This window comes from Camelus ferus, chromosome 2 (genome assembly GCF_009834535.1).
Source record: "Camelus ferus isolate YT-003-E chromosome 2, BCGSAC_Cfer_1.0, whole genome shotgun sequence".
Taxonomy (NCBI): Eukaryota; Metazoa; Chordata; class Mammalia; order Artiodactyla; family Camelidae; genus Camelus; species Camelus ferus.
In genome coordinates this window covers 69,556,292-69,582,166 of record NC_045697.1, presented here as the reverse complement: position 1 = coordinate 69,582,166, position 25,875 = coordinate 69,556,292, and the positions used below count along the sequence as shown (strand labels likewise).

The 25,875-nt window shown below is 32.8% G+C and overlaps 1 protein-coding gene and 1 long non-coding RNA gene across 2 annotated transcripts in view; one reads left to right on the top strand and one right to left on the bottom strand.

Annotated features, from left to right (window-relative positions):
• EIF4E (eukaryotic translation initiation factor 4E) overlaps positions 1 to 23,135 on the top strand; it is a 36,933-nt gene extending 13,798 nt beyond the window's left edge. Inside the window, exons 2-7 of the mRNA XM_006191276.3 lie at positions 7,780 to 7,886; positions 13,096 to 13,191; positions 15,273 to 15,336; positions 16,046 to 16,159; positions 18,050 to 18,189; positions 19,866 to 23,135. Coding sequence (XP_006191338.1) covers positions 7,780 to 7,886; positions 13,096 to 13,191; positions 15,273 to 15,336; positions 16,046 to 16,159; positions 18,050 to 18,189; positions 19,866 to 19,980 — 636 coding nt within the window. The 3' untranslated portion in view covers positions 19,981 to 23,135. The remainder of the gene's footprint in view (positions 1 to 7,779; positions 7,887 to 13,095; positions 13,192 to 15,272; positions 15,337 to 16,045; positions 16,160 to 18,049; positions 18,190 to 19,865) is intronic.
• Positions 6,922 to 25,194, bottom strand: LOC116657542. The gene is made up of 3 exons (XR_004312662.1): positions 25,184 to 25,194; positions 23,530 to 23,532; positions 6,922 to 6,996 (listed from the first exon to the last, which is right to left on the bottom strand). It is a non-coding gene; the product is annotated as an uncharacterized LOC116657542 (long non-coding RNA).
• Positions 25,195 to 25,875: the final 681 nt, after the last annotated feature.

Here is a 25,875-nt window from a genome sequence, read left to right as displayed (position 1 = left end):
TTAATTATTTGTTGTAATTTTCATTGTTTACACCAGATCTTTCATTCCTTACAAAGCAGGAGGTGAGACTCTGCTTTTGTGTACTAGTTAATTAATTATACTAATTTATATATGGGCAGGTGCTGGGGGAAATGCATCTTTGCTAAAAATTAGAGACTTGTGAACTGAATGTTTGGATGCTAAAAAGAGTAAAGTGTCATGAAATCTATTTACATATACATTACTTATATTAAACAATCATCATCATAGAGCTAGTTATTTGTATCCAGGAAAGAGAGCTTTTATTTATTCTTACATGTATTTCTAAGATATTTATTTAGTATGCTATCTTGCATAATAAAATAAACTCACTGTAATTAATCATTGGCATTTAGTTGCTTTTTTTCCTGGTAGTGGGATTTTGTGTGTGTGTTGGAAGAGTGAGGTGTACCATTCGTGCCTTATTTTCCTAATTTGCCAGTGGAATGCACCTGGAAGATACTGACGGTGTTGAATGAACACTAGGCTGTGATATGAAGCATAGTACATACTGTAGGGTTATGCTGCCTGGAAAGAGTACCTTGGTAATCACATATAATTTATTATCTAATTCTGGGCACTTTTGAGAGTGAACAAGGGCTCTGCTAATAATTATGCTGAAACAACAAACAGGTAAAACTGGGACACACAGTATTTCTAGTCATGAACTTTGACAGTCCCACAATAAAATGTAGAACACAGTTAGGAGATGTTTACCTCCCAGGGCTTAAATTTGAAGAGCAGAGAAAATAGTTGTTTCACAGTATTGTGAAAATTGAATATATTGAGATAATATATTGAGATCATGTATATAAAAATACGTAGCCCATTGTTTCTTAGTAACGGTTTAGTAAATGTTAACTGTCAAAGTAAAAACTCTTAATTTGGTTGAAGTGTGAGGGTTGGTGTTACACTTTAAAAATCATAAAGCACCCTCATTCTTTTCTGTTCTTACTTTGCTTACCTTTCTGTTCATCATTTCATATTTTTATTTAATGTGTGTAATGCCTTCAGTTTACTGAATTGTTGGGTTAGTAATTTGTAGAGATAATTGCAGCTGTTTTTACCCTAATAGCATTTATATTTTTATTAAAGCCACAAATAGTCTTTGCAATTCAGCTTAAAAACTAGTGAAGGAAGGGGGAATGTAAGGAAGTGCTACTGGAGATGAGTTACCAATAATACTGTTATCTATTTGTTACTGTGGTATTTTACCCAAAACTATATACCCGTGAATGCCAGAGCTAGGATTCCAACCTGGGTAACAGGGCTCCAGTATGTGTAATCTAAACCAGTGCTCATCCTACTCTGGTAGAAAACTAGTTTGCTTTTTGATTTGTTTTTAAACAGTTTCAATCTAATGTTTTTATAAAATGATGACAGTAGGATAAAGAAGATGAAAAAATGTGTACAAAATGTAAGCCTGTATTTTTGTATTATTTATTAGTTTGAACATAGAAGTACTGTCAAATTGTAATATTCTCTTAATGTTTACTTTCCATTTCTGTACTTAACCTGGTTGTACACTGTAACCAGCAGGAGTCTGAGGACTATATTATGAGTTACTGCTTTAAACCATTATTAGTGCCAGGAAACTATTGATTTTTGTGTACTTCCAATGAACACTTAGGTGATGTCCTAAATGGGGGGAAAAATCCTGGAAGTTCTTAGGAATAAATATTTGTTCAATGAAGTAATGGATGCAAATTGGGTGTCCTGAAGGAAAGTCTCCTTATCTTTCTGGAAGAGAGATTTTGTGAGTGTGTTTAGTTTTAGGATTGCTCAGGAATCTTGAATGTTCATAACCATGGAAATAGTGCACCTTGGTTTTAGAATTTAAGCAGTGTGGATTTAACATGGCTAGAAGGAAGAATCTGAACTTTTTAGATTAGAGAAAACCCCACAGAAATGATGCTAGAACTGAGAAAATCTAGCTTTATAATATTAGGATTGTCCTATTATAAGGTTAATAATTGTGCCTGATACATGTGCTGATTTTTGCAGAAAGTACTAAAAAGCTACTTGATATTTTTTGCAGCTAATTGTTAGACTTGTCCCACTTTTGCTTGACTTTATTTCTTCCCCTTCAACTTTCTTCTGTTGCCATGACAGCTACTGAGCCCTGGGACCACTAAATTATAATTCTGTACATTTTTATTTGGATCTCATAAACTCAGCAAATCCAAAACCAGGTTTAATAATTTTTACTCAAACTGGCTATCTTTTCTATTCCCTTGTCATCTGTATTTAATCACTGACCCGTCAATTAATGGCCTCCATTGCTCACAAGCTGAAAGACACACCTTTTAAGTCTGACCTTTGAGACCTTTTACAGTCTTGTTTCAGCCTGCCAGTCTAGCTCTTTGGTTTCATGAACCCTCACTTTCAGTCTCCCTGGTTCCTTACCATCTTCTAGATAAGCACTGCACCATCTCATGACTTTGCTCTCCATTCTACCCACCTGAAATGTGTTATACAGTGGTTTTTCACCTGCAGGTTGTCTTTTAGGTTAAAGTTGTATTTGATTACTTTAAGAGTAACCATAATCTGTTAAATTAGCCTTTCCTGTTTTGTCTGGATAATTTTCAAACGAAGTCTTGGTAAAACATGGCTATTTAAGACATTATTTTCAATGAAATTTGCCTTCGGGGGAGACCACCAGCCTGAGAGAGTAGGTGGAGGGATGTTGTGGGAATTTGCAGTAAAACTTTTTGTTTTTAAACTGAATGTAAATTTAAAATTATTTTACTGTCTGCTCTATAGGAAGCAACCATAAAAATGACAAGTTTGTACTTTTTAGTTCCCATATAGATCATGTGATAATCTTATTACTTCTTTGACAGTCATATAATGTTAAAAAATCTGATTAGATCCACTTTTAAACATATCCTGTGAAAACACCTGTTAGGGGCTTTCAGGGAGAATTTAGTGAAGTTGGTGCTACAAGGATCATAGTTCCTCTTTACCTATTTTCTGATGATCCTAAGTCTCAGATACCTAGTAGTTAACAGCCTTACAAAGAATCTTAAAAAGAGATACAATTTCAAAATAATTAAATTTTATTTCCAAATTCAATTAATATTAAAATACTTAGCAAATTAAGACAAATAATGAATAATTTTGAGATTTGTTATAGTTAATTGAGGAGTGACCTGAAAGAATTTTTAAGTATCTTTTAAAAATGAATATATTTCTTCTTTCTTATTTGGCATATGTCCATATTTATACGTAAGTTTTCATCGAAGAATTTAGTATAGAATGGCCATCATTCTGAACACCATTTCTCATTTTATATGTTACCATAAAATTGGAAGGTCCCTAGGAATTGGAATTTCCCCATAGAATAGATCACCTTCATAGAATTAACCTGAAAGTTTAAAATAACATCTTACTGTATTTTACTTTATCTAAGTTGGAGATGAGAAAGAAAAAAGTATCTTGATTATTTGTATCAAAGTTAAGAAGTTTTAAACAATAAATAAAATAAGTTGAAAGAAATGAACAGAAAATGATTTTATGAGGCATGTGTCAGTCAGTAGTCTCAAACAAAAAATATTTTCCTTTGTAATAGTTTACAACATAATTGCAGAATCAAGAAGCTTACAGAATGAATGACTGATAGCAAGTTTTTTGTCTTAAATTTCTGTGATTAAGAATGGATTGTTGACATAAATAGATGGCCATAGCAGAATATGACCTAACAGAAAATTGTGCTGAGAAAACATGCCTTTTTAACATTAATGTTTTCATAAGTAATTTCTATCATGAAAATGATTTCTGAATCTTATTAGATTTGATCTGTGCCATGTAAATGAATATTTTTGTAGATTATTTGAGTATTTGGTATTCTGTCATGGAAACAGTTGACTCTTAAAACCACTTTTGCTTTATTAAGAGGATTTGAGAAATTCAAATAAGTTTAAAAATTTGAACATCTGTTAAACTGTTAAAAGGCTAAAAATGAAATATCAGTATTATACTTACATTTTTAAAAGTCTTCAAATACTGAAAAGATGATTGTCTATGATTAATAAGCATTTTTTCTAGAATGTTTTAGAGCATTTGTCTTAAAATCTATCATGTTTATGTAATACTAAAAGTGAAGACTGAAAGATTTTAAATTAGCATATTTATTCACACATTCACATATTTATTTAAAGATGAGTAACTTTTTATTTCAGTTATAGGAAAACTCCAAAATTATATATTCTTAATATAAAGACTAAAACTTCAATTAAAGTAGGACTTTTAATTCAAAGGAACACTTCCTAAGGAAGTGACCATATTTTTTTTCTGTGTCATTACCTGCTTTTAGTTCCTGCATATCTAGAGACTTTTGATACCATCTAAGTCTTCCATCATTCTCCTGATGGTGAGAGAGTAGAATTAAAGGAAAGAAAGTACTGAATTTTCTGATGGTGAAAGAGTAGAATAAGAGAAAAGAAAGTACTAAATGAGTTAGGAAGTGACATTTTGGACCCCAAAAAACTTGTAATTAATTCATTGTTTTCTGTGTGCTACTGAGGTAAGAGGTGTAAATAAATACTGTGGAAGTATGGTTTGTAATGAGGATTTTGAACTTATGAGTAAATTTTACTTATCATTTGTCTTTTTTTTTTTTTTTCCAGAGGGGAGATAATTAGGTTTATTTACTTATTTATTTTCAATGGAGGTACAGAATATTGAACCCAGGACCCTGTGCATGCTAAGCACACACTCTGCCACTGAGCTGCACCCTCCCCCCTCATTTGTCTTTTAATTTAGGTGGGAAAAAAAAAAGAATTTGTAGTATTAACTTTGGGAGGAAGAGTATCTTTTACTCACACATCCAACCTCACATACACATATATGCCCAGCCCTTTGGTAGAACCATCATTATTATTTTAAACTCCAAAAGGCATCATTATTATTGCTCCTTCAAATTGTTAATTAATAGTCTTTTATATATTTATCTACATATTTACCTTTTCCAGTGCTTTTCTTTCTTTTTTACACTTCCATGCTCCCAACTGGGATTTTTTTTTTCCCTCTAGCCTGAGAGTTTCCTATGGTGTTCCTCTTACTTTGGACCTTTCTGGTATGAGTATGAGTGCGTGTCTGTCTGTCTACACGTGTGGTGTCTGTCTGTCTGTGTGTCTTTATTTCTCTATTTCTAAAGGATATTTTTCTTAGGCACTGAATTCTAAGTCGACAGTTTTTTCTTTCAGCACTAAGATGTTGTTCTGTTGTTTTATGGCTTCCATAATTTTCTATTGAGAAGTTAGCAGTTACTGTTCTTGTTCTTGTGAAATAATATGTAGTTTTTTTCCCCCTTCCTAACTGCTTTTAATATTGCCGCCTTTAGTTTTCAGTAGTTTGAGTCTGATGGGCCCAGGTGTAGTTCTGTATGTATTTATACTGCTTGGATTTTCCTCAGCTTTTTGAACCTGGCTTGAGTTTCTGATGTAATTTGGTAAGTTTTGGTTATTATTTCTTTCTGCATTGCTTCTGTCCCATTCTTTCTCATCTTGTTCTTTAACTTTTTTAATCATCTTCCACATTTCTTACCATCTATTTCCCCCCTCTGTGTTTGTTTGAATATTTTTTATTGACCTGTCTTTCAAGTTCACCCGTCCTGTGTTCTGCTGAGTTCACTGTGTTGTTCATTCAATGAGCTCTTAATTTCAGACATTGCAGTTGGCAGTTCCATTTCTACTTGATTCTTTGAAAAAATTGATTTCAATACTGCTTTCAAATACTCCCATTTTCTCCATCTTTCCCCACCTTCTATTTTACCATAGTAATCGTAGTTATTAAGACTTTGCTAATTCTGTTATCTGGAACATGTTTGAGTGTCTTTCTATTGACAGTTTAATCTCTTGATCAACAGTTGCTTAAAAAATTTTTTTTGGATGTCTAATGTTTGATGGTTTGCTAGGTATTATAAATAACATTCATAGAGCTTCAGGATTATGTTATGTTCCTCTCAGGGGTGTAGAGTTTGGTTCTTGAAGACAGTTAATTTATAAGTAGATTGTTTTAATCCCGTCAAGGATTAGTTTTAAAATGTGTTAAGCACATGTATTTCACCTGATTCCTAGGACATGGCCTTTCTAAGATTTCATCTGAAAGCTGAGGATTTTTAACCATCCACTCTAGCTAGGTCTGAACTCATTCTTCCTAATGCTGTTTGACCTCTGAAGTCTTGGCTCAACTCTTCTCTGCCAGGCCACCCAGAGTTGCACTATAAACATAACAGTTTAGGAATCAGCCAAGGATTTGTGAAGGATTTTTACATAGATTTTTGACACTAATTCCTCTGCAGCTCACTCTGCCCTGGTACCCTGTCCACCAAAGTCCATCTGCCTTGTCAGTCCCTAACTGTTCCCTATTTTCTCTATCCATTCAAACTGCCTCTGTCTGGAGACCATATTAATTTTAAGCTAGTAGAGTAAGGAATAATATTTGGTAATGATCATCTATTTGAAGATTTAAATTGTTGTGATGAGAAAATGCTGGTTAAAATTATTGCTTTTTTTTTAAGGCAGTGACTACTATATGTAAATTTTAGGGCCTTAACTACGTTTAAACTTATTCAGTTAAATGGGGAGGGTATAACTCAATGGTAGAGCACATGCTTAGCATGCCTGAAGTCCTGGGTTCAGTCCCCAGTATCTCTGTGAAAAAATAAGTAAATCTCTTCAGTTAAGTAATCAAGCCAGTAAGTTCCTATTGGGTGTAGCATTGTGATCATCGCCATTACAGTTGTGAGCAAAATCAAGATAAAACCTCTGCCTTGAGTGAGTTTATAGGCTAGTAAAAAGTAGTTTCTGGAGGGGTCGTATTGATTTAAAAAGTGTATTTTATTTTATAAAATGAGTATCACCTATCTGAGGTCTTTCTCTGATTTACATAATCTTGTTAATGAGAATATATATCTCTACTGTTTTGCTGGTTTGATTTAAATCTGATATACAGACCCTTGTTGCATGCTCCCCCCTTTTTTGTGTCAGCTTTTGTTTCAGCTTCTGGTGCCTTTTCTTGGCTATTCTTTTGTTTGTACCAGTTTATAACAGGATGAAGAACTACATAGAGTAATGTGGACAATACATGTTATTCCCAGTCTCCTTTTTTTCCCTGACATTTTTAGATGACAGTGTTAATTATGTCTTTCCTAGAAGATTTATGTTCAAGCCAGTGTTCAGTTTTTTTGCTTAAGGCCAATTGAAAATGACAGCAGATACTGAACTTTAAGTTACCATATGTCATAACAGTATGACATGAAGGCAAGAACCTGTGTAGTATTGACTTGATCACTTTATAAGCTTTTTTGTCATTGTGATATAATCTTTATACTCTCCAAACTTTAGTTGTACTCTTACTCTTCTGCCCCCCTCATCCCACTGCCAGTACCATACACGGTCTTTAATGGTATGTTAAGAAAGGTACCTATTTTTCCCAAACTTTGTTGCACTGTCTCTAACAATCTTTCTGATATTAAAATGTGTAAGTGGAAGATAACAATATATAAAATTATTATTATTTTTAAATTAGAGAAACCCTTTGCTCTTGATGAAGAAATGCTAGAATGGAGAGTCCGGTGCTTTTCTTAGTGTTTGGTCTGTGTTCCGTTTTATCAAATGATTCTGCTGTAATTTCTTCTCCTTAAAAAATAATATGGACAATATTGGTTCAAATTTAGAGTATTGTCGTAGAAATTAAGAAATTTCTTAGTGTTATTTCTTCATGTTAAGAAATTTATGTTTAATTATTTTCCACTAGGAAACCACCCCTACTCCTAATCCCCCACCTACAGAAGAAGAGAAAACAGAATCTAATCAGGAGGTTGCTAATCCAGAACACTATATTAAACATCCTTTACAGAACAGGTAAGCTTTCTGACACATAGGTTTTCTGACTTAGGAAACAAGGTAAATGGTGAATGGGACAGGTTTGGAGGGAAAGGTTAGATGAGACTAGTTTTAGATATGTTAGGTTGAGGATTCTGTTTTCACTTGGATGACCCACGCCTAGCAAGCAGCTTTTGTGTGTGAATCTTGAGCTCAGAAAGGAGAAATGTTTGAAAGATTGGTTTGAAATTCATCAGTAATGGTAATTGATGGTAATTGAAATTGCAGTAGTAAATGAGTTCTCATAAGTGAACTTGACCCATGACAGAGGCTTGGAATATTAGCACATAGGGTTTTTTTTTGAGGGAGAATGCCTATGAAAAGTATAGACATATAAACTAGGACAGAGTGCTGGTCATGGAAACCAAGAAAATGATATGTTTTAAAGACAAGATGGTCAACAGTATATGTGTCACAAAAAGGTCGAATATTCATTGGATTGATTGAATGACGAGTTCTTGCTAACATAGGAGAAAGTTTGTAGGGTAGATGATAGATTTGAGACTTTGAATAGAAAGTAAACAAACGAATAGAGCAGGAATAGGCAATTTGAAGTTGGTCTGTGAAGGAGAAAAGAGAGCTATGGGATGTGGAGTCTGGAGGCTGGTTGGTTTGTATTTAAAGGTAAGTTAGAATAGGAGAGTTAAGATGAGTTAAGTTTTCATACTTATAGTGTAATAGTTTAATAGTTTAGTATATGGTTTTTCCTAACTCTGCCCTATCACTTCCCAGTATGTTTGTATTTTTACTTAATTGTCTTTCTGGTTTATATAATGAAGATTAACATGAATTCACTGAGAGCTGATGGTGGGAAGAAAATGGCAAACTAGAAACATTGTAAGAATGTGGAGGAAAGTAAACTGGAATTAACTTCTGAGGATCTTTAAGTATTTTGATTCCTTTCATTCCCTCAGTCCTGGGCCTTTTACTCTTTACTTTAAAGATCCCACAAGCCTGTCTATGATTTAGTTGCATTCATCTAAATATGTTGTCATCATTTCTTCATTATCATGATAGACCTACTGAAATAAAATAGTCCAGTCACGTTTTAGTAGTGTTTTCTTAGGAGACCTGAGGTTCAGCCTGTCCTCCAGTGAGGAACAAACCAGTTCTCTAGACAATGGGGATTATTGCCACATAGTGAGATATCAATGGTCAAATAGTCCATAAAGGATAAAAATCCATTCTGAGGATTTTTATAATAAAGTAGTAAGTTGAACAGTCTTTTAATTGCCAGTCGAATTGGTCCTAGTCTGATTTATGAAAACAATGTCTTGTTTTAAATTTGCATTTCTTTCTTTGAAGTTTCAAAACACTTTCTGTATTGTATTGATCATTTTTATTTTCACCTGTGGGCAGTCTGTTCAGTTCTTTTGTCTATTATTTTCTTTTTGGTTCTCTTTTCAAGTCTATTTCCAAGCATTGTATATTAGGGATGATAACCCATCCAAGGAGGGGGAATAGGTTGAAAATGCATTTCCGAATCATTTGTCCTATAACATTGTTTATGGAATTTTTTTTTTAAGAGGTTTTTGATTTTCATGTAATCAAATTCCAACTTTCCTCCATGGTTTCTGGGTTTCGTGTCAGTCTTAGGAGAACTTTACTCACTCATTTATCCTATTTAATAGCTGCATAGTAGTCTCTTGCATGGATATTTTATTTAAACCAGCAGTTCTCAGACTTTCTGATCTCATGACCCCTTTACATTCTTAAAAATTACTGAGGATTCCACAGTGCTTTGATTATGTACACTTTTATTTCCATTTGTTACATTAGAAAGTAAACCTAAAAAAATGTAAAATTACATATTCACTTAAACAGCCCATAACTTGTTCATGTAAATATTTTAATGAAAAAATTTATTCAAAATAAAAAATACTTAGTGGGAAGAATAGTATTCTTGCATTTTTATAAATCCTTTCAAGTGTCTGACTTAGAAGAAGTCAGCTGGATTTTTATAGCTGCTTTCTGCATTTCAGTCTTTGGAGATGAGTTGTTTCAAAGAAACTAAGAATAAAATATGTCCTCACAGGTACATGGCTGGAAAAGGGAGTTTTTTTTTTAAATTTTTTTTGGAAAAGGGAGAATTTTTAATAGCCTTTTAAAAGAATTATGGATATCTCCTTGATACTAGGTTTCTTATAGGTTAGTTGTAGTGTAGAATCTGAAACCGTATCTAAGCTTTTTCTACTTTGTTACATTAAAATCCATTGGCCTATCTTACGTTTGTAATGGATCCTTCTTCACTCGTGCATGAATTTGCACACCACTGGTCATTTGGAAAATACTGGTTCAGTGAGTTTGCAGAGCATCCAGATATTGGCACTTTTCATTATATAGTATCAAAACAATAACATTCGTTAATATTAGTGTTAAACTCATCAGAAATGTCTTTAAGTTTTAATAAGTTGTCAAGCTCACAGTGACACGTACAGGCTTTCCAGAATTCTGGTTTTCTCCTGAAAGCTCAAATTTTAACAACTGTCTCACTCTGTTCATTTTTCGAGAGATAGCCATCTGATCAGCCTTTCTTCCAAGTAAAAATGGTGTTCCATGAAAAAGTGACTGGTTCATCTCATAATTCAGTTGCCTAAGAATTGTATTTTGGTATGCAGAAGTGTTTTTGTGTGGGAAAAAACATGTACACAGATTGAAATTTAATGAAACCAATAATTTTTACTGCTTCATCAATGGCATTATTAACTGAAATGGACATTGTTATTACTATAAGAGTTGGTAATAATAAAGGATACAGTGACTACTAGTATGAGTTGATACCACTATATGATTCTTGCCTGCAAAACTAGTAGATTTACTAGCCATTGCTTTTGTATCATCAGTGCAGATGGCAACACAGTGAAAAATTAAAATAATGTCTTAGCATTATTATGAAATAGTTTTTACTTACTAGCTCTCCTGAAAGAGTCTTAGGGTCCTCTAGGGGCCTGCAAACCAGATTTTGAGAACTATGACTTAAATAATCCCTTGCTGATAGGCACATAAGATGTTTCCAAATTTTCCAAAATTAGGAACGTTCTTGTACAAACTTTTGCTTAGTCATCCAGTTACTTTCTTAGGATAAGTCTTTATATGTTTAATTGCTGAATGTGGTTTTTTTTTTAAAGACTGTATTAAATTTTATTATTTATTATTTTAAATTGAAGTATAATTGAGTTATAACATTAGTTTCAGATATATAACATAATGATTCAGTATTTCTGTATGTTGTGAAATGATCACCACAGTAAGTATAGTTAACATCCATCATAGTATAGATTTATAAGTTTTTTTTCTTGTGAAGAGAATTTTTAGGATTTAGTCTCTTAGTAACTTTGAAATTTATGGTGCAGTATTATGAACTATAGTCACCATGTTGTGCATCACATCCTCATGACTTTTTTTGTTTTATAACTGGAAGTTTGTACCATTTGACACCTTTCATGCATTCTTCCAACCCTGTGTCTCTGGGAACCACCAGTCTGTTATCTGTATCAGTGAGCTTAGGCAGTGGTTGTTTGTTTTTGTTTTTGTTTGTTTGCTTTGTGTTTTAAGATTCCACATATAACTGAAATCATATGGTATTTGTTTTTCCTGTCTACTGTCTGATTTATTTCACTTAGCATGGAGTCCTCAGAGTCCATCCATGTTCTAAATGGCAAGATTTCCTTCTTTTTTTTTTAATGGCTGAATAATCCATTGACTATATATACCACATTTTCTTTTTTCATCTCTTGATGGAGATTTAGGTTGCTTCTATGTCTTGGCTACTGCAAATCTGCAGTAAACATGGGATGCATATATTTTTTAAAGTTCATGTTTGTTTTCTTCAGGTAAATGCCTAGAACTGAAATTGCTGGGTCAAATTGTAGTTCTTTTTTTAATTTTTTGAGGAAAGACTCAATTTTTAGAGTTACAGATTACAGTTCTTGACGTTGTCTGTGGGTGTGTAATAGTTTTTCTGCCTTTGCTTTTTTTCCCCTGATATTGGTTAGCAAATAGATTATAGTTTTTTTTAAGTAGGTGTTGAAATGCATCTCATTTTTATGTCTGAGATTAACAAGCATTAATCATGAAGTTATGAAATATATGTCCATTTGGAAACCTGTCTTCAGGCAACATTTTTATCAATGGGTAAATGAGATTCCCTTTAATTCAGAAAATACAATTTTACTGAAGATGAATCGTTGGGATAACATTTAAATGTAACTGATGTGACGTGAGTTTATCTTCAAAGTATTAGAATAGATCTATTTTCAGCAAAAATGTATACAGATATATATATAGAAACTAGTAATATGTTATTTTAGAATATCTGTAGTAGCATTACTCAATCAGGTCTTTTATTTTGTTATTTTTTTCCCATTTGTGTGTTTGGGTCCCCCCTTCCTAGCACTCTGATTTCTCTCCTCTTGTTTTTCTGTAAATTCAACTTTCCTGTTCCCTACTTTCTTTTCCAGTTAAGTGTTCCTGCTTTATTTTTTTAGGTAACTTGTGCTTAATTATCTTTGTCATAGCACTTAGAACACTATAATTGTCTCTCTACAACATTTCTTTGAATCCCTTGTGGAATGAGCCTAAGTGGATCTCTTAAGGATAGCAGAGAATCTGTTACATAGTAGGTACAAAATCCATACTTTTAAAATGAAAGAAATAGAGAAAATTACTCATTATTTGCTACTATAAATAAAATTTTAATTAACTTATTTTCACTTGTGGTGAAACACATACATAAAATTTACCATCCTAACCATTTTTTGAATGTATAATTCAGTAGTATTAAGTATATCCACGTTGTTGTGCAAACAGTCTCCAGAACTCTTATTTTGCAGGAAAACTTATACTCTATACTTATTAAACAACAACTCTCCATTCTCCTTCCCTTTTAGCCCCTGGCAACCACCATTCTACTTTCTCTCTTTGAATCTGACTACTCTAGGTACCTCATATAAGTGGAATTATACAGCATTTGTCTTTTTTGGTTGGCTTATTTCACGTTCTTATCTTTTTAGAGCTCTTTAGTATTCCATTGTATATTCTACACCACATTTTGTTAATTTTGTTCATCTGTTCACCTGTCAGTGGACACTTGGGTTACTTCCCTCTTTGGCTTTTTTGAGTAATGCTGCTTTTAGCATGGATGAAAAACTACCCTTTTGTTGTTGTTGATGACACTTTCTGTTTTTAGATGGGCACTCTGGTTTTTTAAAAATGATAAAAGCAAAACTTGGCAAGCAAACCTTCGGCTGATCTCTAAGTTTGATACTGTTGAAGACTTTTGGGCGTAAGTAACCATTTTATATTTTATGATTGTTTTATTCATTTTGTAATTTTTCATTTTATGTTTCAGCCACAAAGTGAAGGGTAAGGTGAATAGTTAACATTCACCTTTTTGTTTATCTGTCTTCTCACAACTGTTTGAACTGGTGATTATTCCTCATCAGTTTTTGAAAGCTTCTGTCTTGTCATCGTTCAGCTCTGCCTATTCTCTCTTCCTTGTTCTGAGATATCCTTCATTGAGAATTTTTATTGTCCTTAGAAGTTTTGACAAATTGTTGGAGCTTATCCTCTTTCTTGGGTGCTCAGATGTATTTGTCCCATACTTGGATTCTCCAGAGCTTTGTTAGATCTCTATTTCTGCAAATTCCTTTTAGTGTGTAACATCTAGATTTCTTGTGATAGGGATTCTGAGATTTCAAAGGCTGAACTGCGTAAAATTCAGGGTTTGTTAAAGAATGTGACAGTATCTGCAATGATAGTTTATTAATACCAATATACTTTGTGATCAACTTCAAGAAAAATAGTTGAAATATTTTTGAGATTTTGTTTCAGAGTTAGAAAAAAGTTAAAAAGTTGTTTGGCTTTCACCAGTTTACATAATTGTGATTTTAAGTAGGCGTCTAATTAGAACATGGCTCCACACTTTAGTTGTATGTAAGCAATATCATAGCTTGGTGGATTTTTACACCATAATTTAGCGGTAAATCCACCAGCTTTCTATAAATATCTAAGTCACTTCTTAATTTCTCACTTTTGGGGGGCAAATTTAGTGGTAAACAACCAGTTAGGGTTTTTATTTTGGATGTATCCAGTATATAATGTTAAAATTCTGTTTAATAAAAGTGCCATTATACACACTGTATGTAAACTTACTAAGAGACCTTACAGAATGATGAAGGAGAAAGGAGGCAGCAGAAAGAAACTGATCTTTTCTACCTTGAATGCCATTGAAGGAGGTCACTTCCACACTATCCATTAATTTTATAAAAGTGGTGGTGGTAATTCTTTAGTTCGTATCCAGGTCTCTCTTTTGCCTAGTAGAAGCTGTCAGTGATAATGTAGTTTGGGAAGAGTTACCATTAAAAAAACAACCCAACAGACCTATGCTGTCTCACCCAAATTGGATTTGAGTTTTTACACTGTGGAGTGTGATCCAAAGGATGCCAGACTCTTAAAACCCTGCTTGAAATATTCATAAACTGGCTTAAAATTACACCAAGAGAATCTTACTAAGGATAATAGCATCATTCATGGTCTGTAGTCATATAGCTAAGATCATCACTTTTGTATCTGATGTTGGAGACATTGACTCTGTTGTCAGTTTTGTAACAGTTTTGCTGTCAGGAGATCTTATGATCTAGCCTTCTCCTTTCAGGCTAGTGAAATCTAGTCATCCTAAATGTTAATCTGTTACATTGCTATTTGGGAAATAATTTAGAAACACAGATTCTATGCTTCCCCCCTATATTTAAGGAATTAAAATCCCAAGGAGAAGAGTATGAAACTTGGGTGGATGGGTGTGTGTGTGTGTGTGTGTGTGTGTGTGTGTTTTAAGTTCCCCAAAAGATTATTATGCTGGCTGATTGGTAATGGTCTGTGGTGGTTAAGTGGGGAACCGTTGGTCTGTTCTACTCTTGGTTACTTTCAAGGATAATAATGTTGGTTTATTTCAATCATGCAATCCTTATAGTCAGGAAGTTTGTCTTGCTTTCTCTTGACTTTTTCTATTTTGTGTGGTTACATTTGCTCATGAGCCTCACGAATTCTTTCATCTACTTAAAGCCACCTCACACCTTTATTCTCAGTTTCTTGTGTTTTCATGTGTATGTATTAAGTTAACTGATACATCAAAATATTTTTATTAGAATAAAATTATTAAAAATACTTTCTTTAAACTCATCATATGTTGATTCTTAAAGCTGACTATTATTAAAATCTATTTGGTCCACTTCAGAGCTTGATTGCATAGAAAAAAAGTAAACATGAGCTTTTATCTTATTTTTATCTTATTCTCTGAATGTACATATAAGCACCTAAACTCTGCATTACATATTCTGTTTATAATTGTCCTTTTCTTTTACCTAGTCTGTACAACCATATCCAGTTGTCTAGTAATTTAATGCCTGGCTGTGACTACTCACTTTTTAAGGTATGCTTGTTAATTTCATGTATTTAGTGTAAGACTCAACCATTCAGGTAGTCATTAAAAAATCTTGCCATAAACTTAACAATGGTTAATGCTCTGATGCTTGGAGAATAATTAAATTAGTGTTACCAGGCTTTAGCATAAATATATTTTGCCCTATTTTTGTATAAACAATTAAAATTGAGAGTCTTATTTGATGGGCACATAGTATGATTGATTTGGAGAGAGCTTTGATCCTACAGTGCAGTCTATTCTTTATTTATTTAAGTAGACTGAAGTTCAGAGTTTGCCAGGAATTCTTAACCTGAGGTAATGTGAGTCCTTGAGATATTTGTTAGTGAGTTTTGTAAGGTGGCAGTGGGTGGTATATTCATTAGCTCTCTGAAATTGCATAATTCCTATATATATTTTCTAGGTATAGAAATGTATATAGCTTCTCAGAGGTGTTACTCAGAATGTTTTGGAGCCTCCAAATTAAGTGAAACCCAAGGTTTGATAGCTAATAAGTGCTCAGGTCAGGGATCTAATTCTGCAATCCCATGCCTCTGGCTTTAAGTCTCATGTGTTTTCTTCCCCACTACATCAGTAATGGTTTTGTGGGAATAAAGTAAAAAGCTTAACAGCGTTGTGGTTTGCTGTTTCCAGTGATGATATCTTAAGTTAACGTAACAATAATGTAACAATCTAACAGTGTTGTCTCCTAACCTTGTAGGATGGTATTGAGCCTATGTGGGAAGATGAGAAAAACAAACGAGGAGGACGATGGCTAATTACATTGAACAAACAGCAGAGACGAAGTGACCTGGATCGCTTTTGGCTAGAGACAGTAAGGTTTTAAAATGATAAAGCTGTTTTTGAGTACTGAAAGTTAATTGACATTATTTATGTTACTTAATCAAGGAGGAAATAAGGATGCCCACTCTAGAAATGTAAGCCAGCACTTAATTTTGTTCTGTCATGTGAATCTTATTTACATTTTACCCTCCACCACATTACAAATCCAGAAAGTGATTGGCAGTGGACTCACCTTATACAATAAGCTCATCCTGGTCATTTCATTAATTTCAAAATTATAGAGCCTCTCACATATTTTATGATGTAAGTTTTTACAATTCTCTTAAACTATTGCTTTGTATACCAAACTTTTTAGATCAATGAAGTAAACAGTGAAATTGTAGCTTGATATCATTCAGCTTATATGTTATGATGCAAGTTGGACCTTTTGGCTTCATACAACATTTATTATGAGTTAATAGGCATTTTCTCTAATAAGAGGTTTTAAACCCCAAGCTTTTAGGAGCTGGGGTTATAGTCTCTTTTGTATCCCTAGCACTTGGCACGTTATCTGGTTATAGTTAGCACTTATTAAGTTAATCAGTAATAAATATTCAAATGAATGACTTTTTAACAGAAGAAACTTGTTTTTGCTTTGGGGAAAGGTTATCAGTAAATATCATTTTAGAATTCCACATTAAAAAGTCATTTCAGTTTTGTAAGGTGACGTTTCTTGAGATGGGTGGGGTGGTGGTATAATACTTAATACCATTGAACAGTACACTTAAAAATGGTTAACATGGTAAAATTTATGTTGTATATTTACCACAATTAAAAAGAACACATTAGAAAGTGTTGATGAAAGTTATCAAGAACAAGAGACAGTTATCTACTATGAACAGCTATCTCAGTTATTCCATTAATGTTTGTTTGCTGGCAGGTTTAAGCAGCAGAGCAAATGAGTATTAATAAAATAAATCACCTTTTATGTGCCTTGACATTATTCGCTCAATTTGCCGAAACAGTTAACACAACTGTAAATGTTCTTGATATTAAACAGAGAAATAAATTAACAAGTGAACTTTTAAAAAGCCAACACAAAGAACTATATATATATAAATGTAATTTAGACATTTAAAATATCAACTTAAAAATCTATCCAGCATCTGCTTTGAAACATATTTTTATGTCAAAACATGGTTTTTGTTTATTGAAAATAAACAGAGTGAAATTTTGTGATAGTAAACCATTGTTCTGTTAGCCAAAAAAATAAGTGATAAAGGATGAGGATATCTAAAGCCATGAGAAGAACACAGTACTAGCAACAGACTTACCGTATCATAGTAATAATCAACAGCAAGTCACTTTATTTTCAGCTGTACTCTAAAACACTAGTGGTTAGTTGTTCACCTGGAGCCTTCGAAGAATTTAAATTCATGTTTGGGGTTTACCTGTCTAGATAATACATTGAACAAAGACAACATTTGAGATTTCCCTCAGCATAATTTAGAAATATAACAGAGGGCAGTAAATGCATGCACACTGAGCAATCAGCCTTGTTGAGTATTTAGATAATGTATACAACATAATGTTGATTTTAGATTATCTACAGAAAATAAGACCCAACAGAACAATATTCAAAAGAAAGCTGTAGAAGCTGAAGATTAGCATCCTGAAGACTGGAGAGATACCTGCTCTGGCCATGCAAATCTCCATGACTACCACTTACTTATCTCTTCTCTTACTCATAGACTTGATCATTAATCCCTGCATGTTTTTCATATACTGGCTCAGATTTTTTCATAAAGTTACAATTTTAAAAAGTCAGCTCTTGGTTTTAAAACTTTTTTTAGTTTTGTATATATATATAAGAGACATCTGCAGTTTAATAAGCTGTTTATAATCTACTGAATGTAATTTGGGATTGGGTTTTTCTTTTAAGCTGCTGTGCCTTATTGGAGAATCTTTTGATGACTACAGTGATGATGTATGTGGAGCTGTTGTTAATGTTAGAGCTAAAGGTGATAAGATAGCAATATGGACTACTGAATGTGAAAACAGAGAAGCTGTTACACATATAGGGTAAGTTTGCTGCTTGTATTTTTAAAATAGATAACTAAAAGCAGAAGTACTTTTTCAATAAAAGGATCAAGATCATAAATTAGATCATTATTTTCCTTGTTTTCACGGACACGTATAATCTTGAACTGCTATTGGTATTCAGTGTCTTGATCATATTTTTTTCACTTCCATAAAATTTCTTTTTTCTAGCAATGGAGTATATACTCACCAGACACTCACTGGCATGTAGCATTTTATTATTTATTAATTGAGAATATGTCTTATCTACTTTAAAATCATAGTGCTAACATGTAATACTCAATAATTTGGTGAGTAGTATTTGTATATTTTGTGCATATGTGCACACTATACATAAAATTTTCATTGAAATTTAAGTGGTAATACTTCGTTCATATTTAAAACCCACATGTTTAAGTTTTTTTTAACTTATTTTGATAAATATAATTACAAAAATGGCCTGTATTTTATTCCCCCCCACACACATATCAGTCAGTGTTAACTAGGATTTTCTTTTTATTACAATTAAATTAGTAAAATTAAACTTCAAATTTTGTGTTAAAATTAAGTGCTGGTCATAGGCCACAATATGTTTGGTTTGTTCCTTTGTGTGTTGATTTTTCGAACATTATGAATTCTGCTATGAACATAATCCCTTTCTGGATTAAAAGGTATGGGGATTTTCGAAGTTTCATTCTCCAGAGAGTTTCTATAAGAGGAAGTTGATTGATTTGTCATCATGTTCCTAATTTGTCAGCATCAAAACTTAAATTGTGCAGGTTTCGTATTTCTTTGAAAGTGGGTTAAAGAAATTAAGTATGAATTTCTTTCCTCTGGAAATTTTTTGTCTCAATATTAAAAGTTTTTGAAATCTCATAAAACACTTGAGTTCAGTTTTTCACAGAAAGTGAATATGAAAGATAGGCTGACAAGGTAAAATTGGGGACATCAGAGAACATCACAGGTCAAGTTAGGAATCTGGTATCTGAGAAAAAAGAGCAAAATTTTAAAAATAAGCACCAAAAGGAAATAAAACTAATGGGATATACATTTTCAGGAGCTAGATTCTCCAGTATGATACTAAGGCAATTCATTCATACTCCATGCTCCAGAAGATTTCACTAAAAGTATCTAAAAATAATCTTATCATAACTAAAATTATAACTATTATCAGATTTACATTAGGATACAATGTATTTATTACCTTCAATTATACTTAATCAGTAAATATGATTGTGCAGTAATAGACAATATTTACTAAGGTTTATCTATAAAATATAATTGAAACATTTTAGATCAGAAAATTAAAATAGACATGTGTATGTAATTGATTTTGTGTAAATTAATTATACATGTGATACAGCTCCACCATATGTATTTGTGATTGTTTGTGAATAACCTAATATTCTAAACTATAAACACCATGAGCCCATGGGCTGTCCCTGCTTTCTTTAGTATTAATTTATTAATGATTATCACAGTACCTGGTTCTCAAATATTAGTTAAGTGAGAAACTAAGATTGTTGTGAAAATGAAGAGTACATTTTACTAAAAGGAAAAGGGTGTACAATTTCCTATTTCTAGGTATTTTTTTTTATATATAAAGAATAAAAATACTGAATTTGGTGGATGTGTGTTTAAATAAAAATTAATGGCTCCTTTTCTTCCTTTTCTTTTAGGAGGGTATACAAGGAAAGGTTAGGACTTCCTCCAAAGATAGTGATTGGTTATCAGTCCCATGCAGACACAGCTACTAAGAGCGGCTCCACCACTAAAAATAGGTTTGTTGTTTAAGAAGACACCTTCTGAGTATTCTCATAGGAGACTGCGTCAAGCAATCGAGATTTGGGAGCTGAACCAAAGCCTCTTCAAAAGCAGAGTGGACTGCATTTAAATTTGATTTCCATCTAAATATTGCTAAGATATAAGAGAAGTCTCATTCGCCTTTGTCTTGTACTTCTGTGTTCATTTTTTTTTTTTTTTTGGCTAGAGTGTCCACTATCCCAATCAAAGAATTACAGTACACATCGTCCCCACAATCCATAAATGTGTTCCTGGCTCACTCTGTAATAGCTTAGTATAATTTACCATTACAAACACATTTGACCCACCCACAATATTAAAAAAAGAATTTGCATTTCTGTATCTTACAGGAGAAAGATTCTGTTTATGTTCCATTGTACGCAGGAGCATATTTTGCTGGTTTGAAAGAGTATGATGCATACAGTTTTCTAGCAATTTTCTTTGTTTCTTTTTACAGCATTGTCTGTGCTGTACTCTTGCTGATGGCTGCTAGATTTTAATTTATTTGTTTCCCTACTTGATAACATTAGTGATTCTGATTTCAGTTTTTCATTTGTTTTGCTTTTGTTTTTTTCCTCATGTAACATTGGTGAAGGATCCAGGAATATGACACAAAGGTGGAATAAACATTAATTTTGTGCATTCTTTGGTAATATTTTTGTTTTTTGTAACTACAAAGCTTTGCTACAAATTTATGCATTTCATTCAAATCAGTGATCTATGTTTGTGTGATTTCCTAAACATAATTGTGGATTATAAAAAATGTAACATCATAATTACATTCCTAATTAGACTTAGTATGTCTGTTTTTGTATCTTTATGCTGTATTTTAACACTTTGTATTACTTAGGTTATTTTGCTTTGGTTAAAAAAAATGGCTCAAGTAGGAAAGCGGTCCCATTCATATTAAGACAGTGTATAAAACTGTAAATAAAATGTGTACAGTGAATTGTCTTTTAGACAACTAGATTTGTCCTTTTATTTCTCCATCTCTGTAGAAGGAATTTGTACTTCTTATTGCAGGGCAGTCTCTATTGTGTCTTCTCTTGTAGTGTCTTCCATATGAATAGTATAAGTTTTGGAGCATTAGTTTGATTATTATGTTTATTTCAATTTTTAATAAATTGAATAGGTAGAATCATATATATGGAATTAAATTGATGTGGCTATCTTTATTTTTTTATAAAGTAAGGCATGGTCCTTCAGTGTTAGGTAAATAATGTACTCTTAATATGTTAAAAAACTCATGAAAATTGCGACCTTGGTGCATCACCATTTGATTGATAGGTATTACAGTTGTAAAACTTGGTTGCTGAATTGCAATGTCCTTTTGTTAAGTGTCAAAATGATAGCATAAAGAAAGGGTACAAGTGGTGGGAGTGTATGCATTAAGAATTTTGTTAGTGTTGCTGTCTAAATAGAATGGAATAAACAGGTATGAAGACTTGTATTTATAATAAATTGGTATAGTATGGTTTTATGTAAACTTAAAAATTTGATCTACTCTTTGTAGGTTTCATTTGAAAGCACACTTGAAAACAGTTTGTAATACATAATTGTATATTTCAGATCCTGTGAAATAAAATCGGCTATATCAGACAAAAGGGTAAGCTGAACTGTAGGTAGGATGAAAACCATTAGTTGAGAAGAAGTTTTGTCTTTAGGTGGTGATTATGAATCAGTCATTTAAAAACTGATAAGCTTGACAAAAATCCTATATAAAATAAACATGAAATTGTATTGATTTCACTGAAGAATTTATAACAGTGTAAAAGGTACCACAAGCTACCATCTGAGTACTCTTAATACCACAAACACCTCTTGTTCAGTGTTCTAGAAATAGTGAATCTTTTGTATTTACAATCTTAATATACTGTACCTTGGGTGATTGGTTAAGGTGATTTATTGTCTTTGTTGATAATGTGTAGTTGTGAGCACTTCAAGAGCTTGCTTAAAAGTGACAGTGATGGTGGTGTGTTAGCAATGGGTGGCATTGGAGGAATATATCAGAAATTAGTGCTTTAATGCTTTATTTCCTTAATTCTAAGAGGCAGTCCATTTTAGGAAGTATCAGCTTTGGAGGTAGAGGAGGAATAATGCATTAAATGTATGCAGTTCTAAATTTTTTTGAAAAAGTCCTAATTTATAGCATTTGGTTATCCTTATCATTACCATCTTAGAATAATAATTTTATTTTAAGTCTTTGTCCCAGTATGGGTAGGAAGGAATGATTCTGAGTCACTTTTGGCAAATGCCAGTTGAGTATCATAGTGACTTGCAAATTTTCCAACTTTATTAGAATCTTTTCTAAGTATAAGATTAGACTGTACATGATTTTCTCAGTTACTTTTTCCTGTCTGTCCAACAGGATATTATAAATAAATATATTTTCATAATAGAGAATTAAAATAATCTTTAACAGATGAATAGTAGTTCACTGTAGGGATGTGCCATATTTCATTTAACCAATTTAATTGTTAATACCAATTCTACAGAAGGATTTGAGGGATAGTATGTAAGAGTCAAATTAAAATCCTTACATAGTACTCATTGTATGCCAGGCAGTATTCTAGGCACTTTACATGCACTTTAACCTGCACAATAGTCCTTTGATGTAGGTGCTGTTTTCTCTGTTTTATAGATGAAGATACAGAAGCAGTGTGGATTTAAGTCAGTTAGTGTGGATTTGAGTCCTGGTAATTTTGGTTTGAGAGACCCTGTAATCACATACTCTCTCAATAGTGTAGAGCCTCTCTGATAGGCTATAGTAAATTACACTAGATGGTAGTCAGTTTATAGGTCAGAATATTTTATTTTATTTCCTTTGGTAGTAAAACTTAAAAGAGATGGAGAGAGTCCCTCTCGGCTCACTGTTAGCAATCAACTCATTTGGGAGTTTTGAGAACATAACGATAAAGGTACAGGAGTTTAGAGTTGCATAGATTAAGTGAATATTTTCATATACAGTTTAAAGTGTCTACATCCTGTTATCTTCTAAGATAAATGGCAAAATAAAGCAAAATTTTCAAGTTGATAGGAGTTGAGATTCTTAAATTCTGAAGTTTTCGTTCAAAGGATAATTTTAATTTACTAAGGCAGTGTGATGTGATGTTTTACATTTTAAAATTAAAACAAGTTAATGCCAAGTCTCTGTGCTACTTTTTCTCTAATTGTTACGGGTTTTCTTCATTACTGAGTAGAGGAGAAAAACAGCTGAATTTTCTCACTCAGAATTAGACCCTCTAGGCAAATACAAGATTTTGGGTCAGGTTGACATTAAAAAAAAGAAAAACCCTAGGTCAGTACTGTCCAGTGTCTCAGTAGACCAGTATAGAAATTCAGAGTGTCTGGAAATGTCTACAGAAATTTCATACAGCTGTGGCTTTAAAGTATGTGATCATTTCTCTAGTAACTGATTTTTTAAAATATATTTTATAAAAGTATAGTTGTGACAGGGATGCAGTTTAGGGTTTAAAACTGGTCCTTCACATGTAGTTTGAGAGACACTACTTTTAGGTTGTTATCCTGAGTAGCCAAGACCAGCTCATTTGCCCATCAGTCCCCAAAACAACCAAGTATATTATCTCTCACTCATCTCCTCACAGGTAATGGACTTGGTGTCAGAATTTCAGCCATACTGTAGTATCTTGCAAGAATGCTTTTTAGTATCTTGCTTACTGTGAGTTTCAAAGTAGGTATTAGGTAGCCTTCTAGTACTTTGTTTAGTTTTCGACTTTAATATTCTTGTGATTATTTCTTCCACTGCTAGAAGTAAAAAAAAAAAAAAAAAAAAAAATGAAATTGTGGGCGTATGATCACATGTGGTGTGTCTTGCAATCCAGAGGAAATAATTTTTACATTTTAATCTTGCCCCCTTTTCTTTTGCTTCAGAATTTGTAATTCCTTACAGTTATGCACAGAAGTTATGTCCCTACCTTTCCTCCAAAATATATATATATATTGAATACCTCTATTTACTGTCTTTTAGGTGTTGAGTGTACAGCAGAAAACAAAACAGACTGGTCTGTGCTCTAAACTTTTGAAAGGAGACATCTATTCAAAATAAATAAATCTCTCCACAAGGTTCTACAAATAGTTTGTGTTATTGAAATAGAATTACTGGGGATTAGTAGCCTAGAGGTAAATATAAAATGTTTGCTCTGAAGACCCTTCCAGTTTTAACATTGAGTCTGAACAGATCACACTATGGGAAGACTCGACCAAACCCTCATGTGTAAATTACAAATTTTGAAAGACTTAATTTCTACTTTATTTAACTGAACCCTGTATGATTGTCCAAGTAAAGTTTTGTGTCTATGGCTCTTTTTGGTTATGAGATTGTGCTTTTTGAAAAAGTTTCGCTATCATTTAACGTATCTTTTGAGTTTGTTGAAGCATTTTAAATGTGATTGTGTCTGCATTGGTGTGGTTTTATAGATAGCGATTTTCTCATTAGTCACCTTCCCAAATAACTGATTTTTTTCTTTTAGTGTTTGACCAAACATAACACCTGCATATTTTATTTTCACTACAGAAAAGTAGAAGGTGACAATTTCCTGCCTCCTTCAATCCCACTTCTTTTTCAAGGTACCACTCAAATTTCTTATAAATGTCTATAAATTTTCTGTGCATACACCATATATATGAGCACATGTGTGTAACTTTTCTTTGGGCACAAATAATTTTGCTAGCATTGCTTTCTCATTTAATAATCCTGGACAGTTTTACATGTGATAATGCATGTAAAGCATTTTTATTAATTGTCTAGTGATCCATTTTATGAATGTATGCCTTACTGGACTGCTTATATTCCTTCCTTCCTTTCCTTGTAATTTTTGCCCTTACAGTTGCTCAGTGTGAGTTGTAGTCCTAGCTTTGTATACTGTAGTTTTTTTCGTATTTGTAAAGAAAACAATTTGCTTTTCTTCAGCAGTACTAAACATGCCTTGTTCTCTGCCCATTTCATATCCAGACCGTTCTAATCCTCATACAAGGATCATCACCAATCTTGTGATTGTGTTCTACTTTGCAAGTTTTACAATTTTGGTCCTTGTGATATTTTTCTGATTGATTTTTGTTTTATTTTCTTCTAGTGAGCCAACATTGAAGCACAAGTAAAATAGTTTATTTGCTAGATTGTACTTTTTGCAAAAGACAAGCAATAAGCTAGTAATTCTATTTTAGACCTGTAAACATTGGAAGAGCTTGAATCAAATAATAGTGATAATTGGACCTATTTCTGCTTTCAAGCCTTGTAATGAATTTAACTTCATAATTTTTGAACTTAGAGCATTTCCCAAACACATCTTTATATTGTCATAACCAGTTTCCCTTGGTATTTGTTTTGTTTTTAAGAGAATTTGGCATGGGGGTTTATTTTTGTCTTCAGCCTTTGACTCAGTTTTGGGTGAATGGTCTGCACATGATGCCTGACATTTGTTTTTGGTGTAGGATACTTGACAAGATACATGAGGCATGAGATTTGTCCCAGCGTGACCCTGCTTTGTCAGTGTATTACATACAGATTTGGGCTTTTTTTTCCTGTAGATAATAACCATGGTTAAATATTTCAGTGTTCTGCATTTCTCCAAGCATAAGGGATTTGAACTGAGCCAGAATGATATTTAAGGGAATCACAAGTTCCTATTTCACACACTTTTTCTCCTTTCAGGAAACCACCAATTATTTATCTCCTTATGCTTATTTTGAAGTGTTGCTATTTGTAAGGGTTCTGTCTTTAGTTGTTCATATTTTCCATCTCCACTATTAGGTTATCCATACTGTCACTTTGTGACAGTGACTTCCAAATCTTTGTCCTTAACCATGACCTTCCTCTTGTGCTCCAGATCCATGTTTTCCCCTGCCTATTGTACCTCTGTCGGGTCA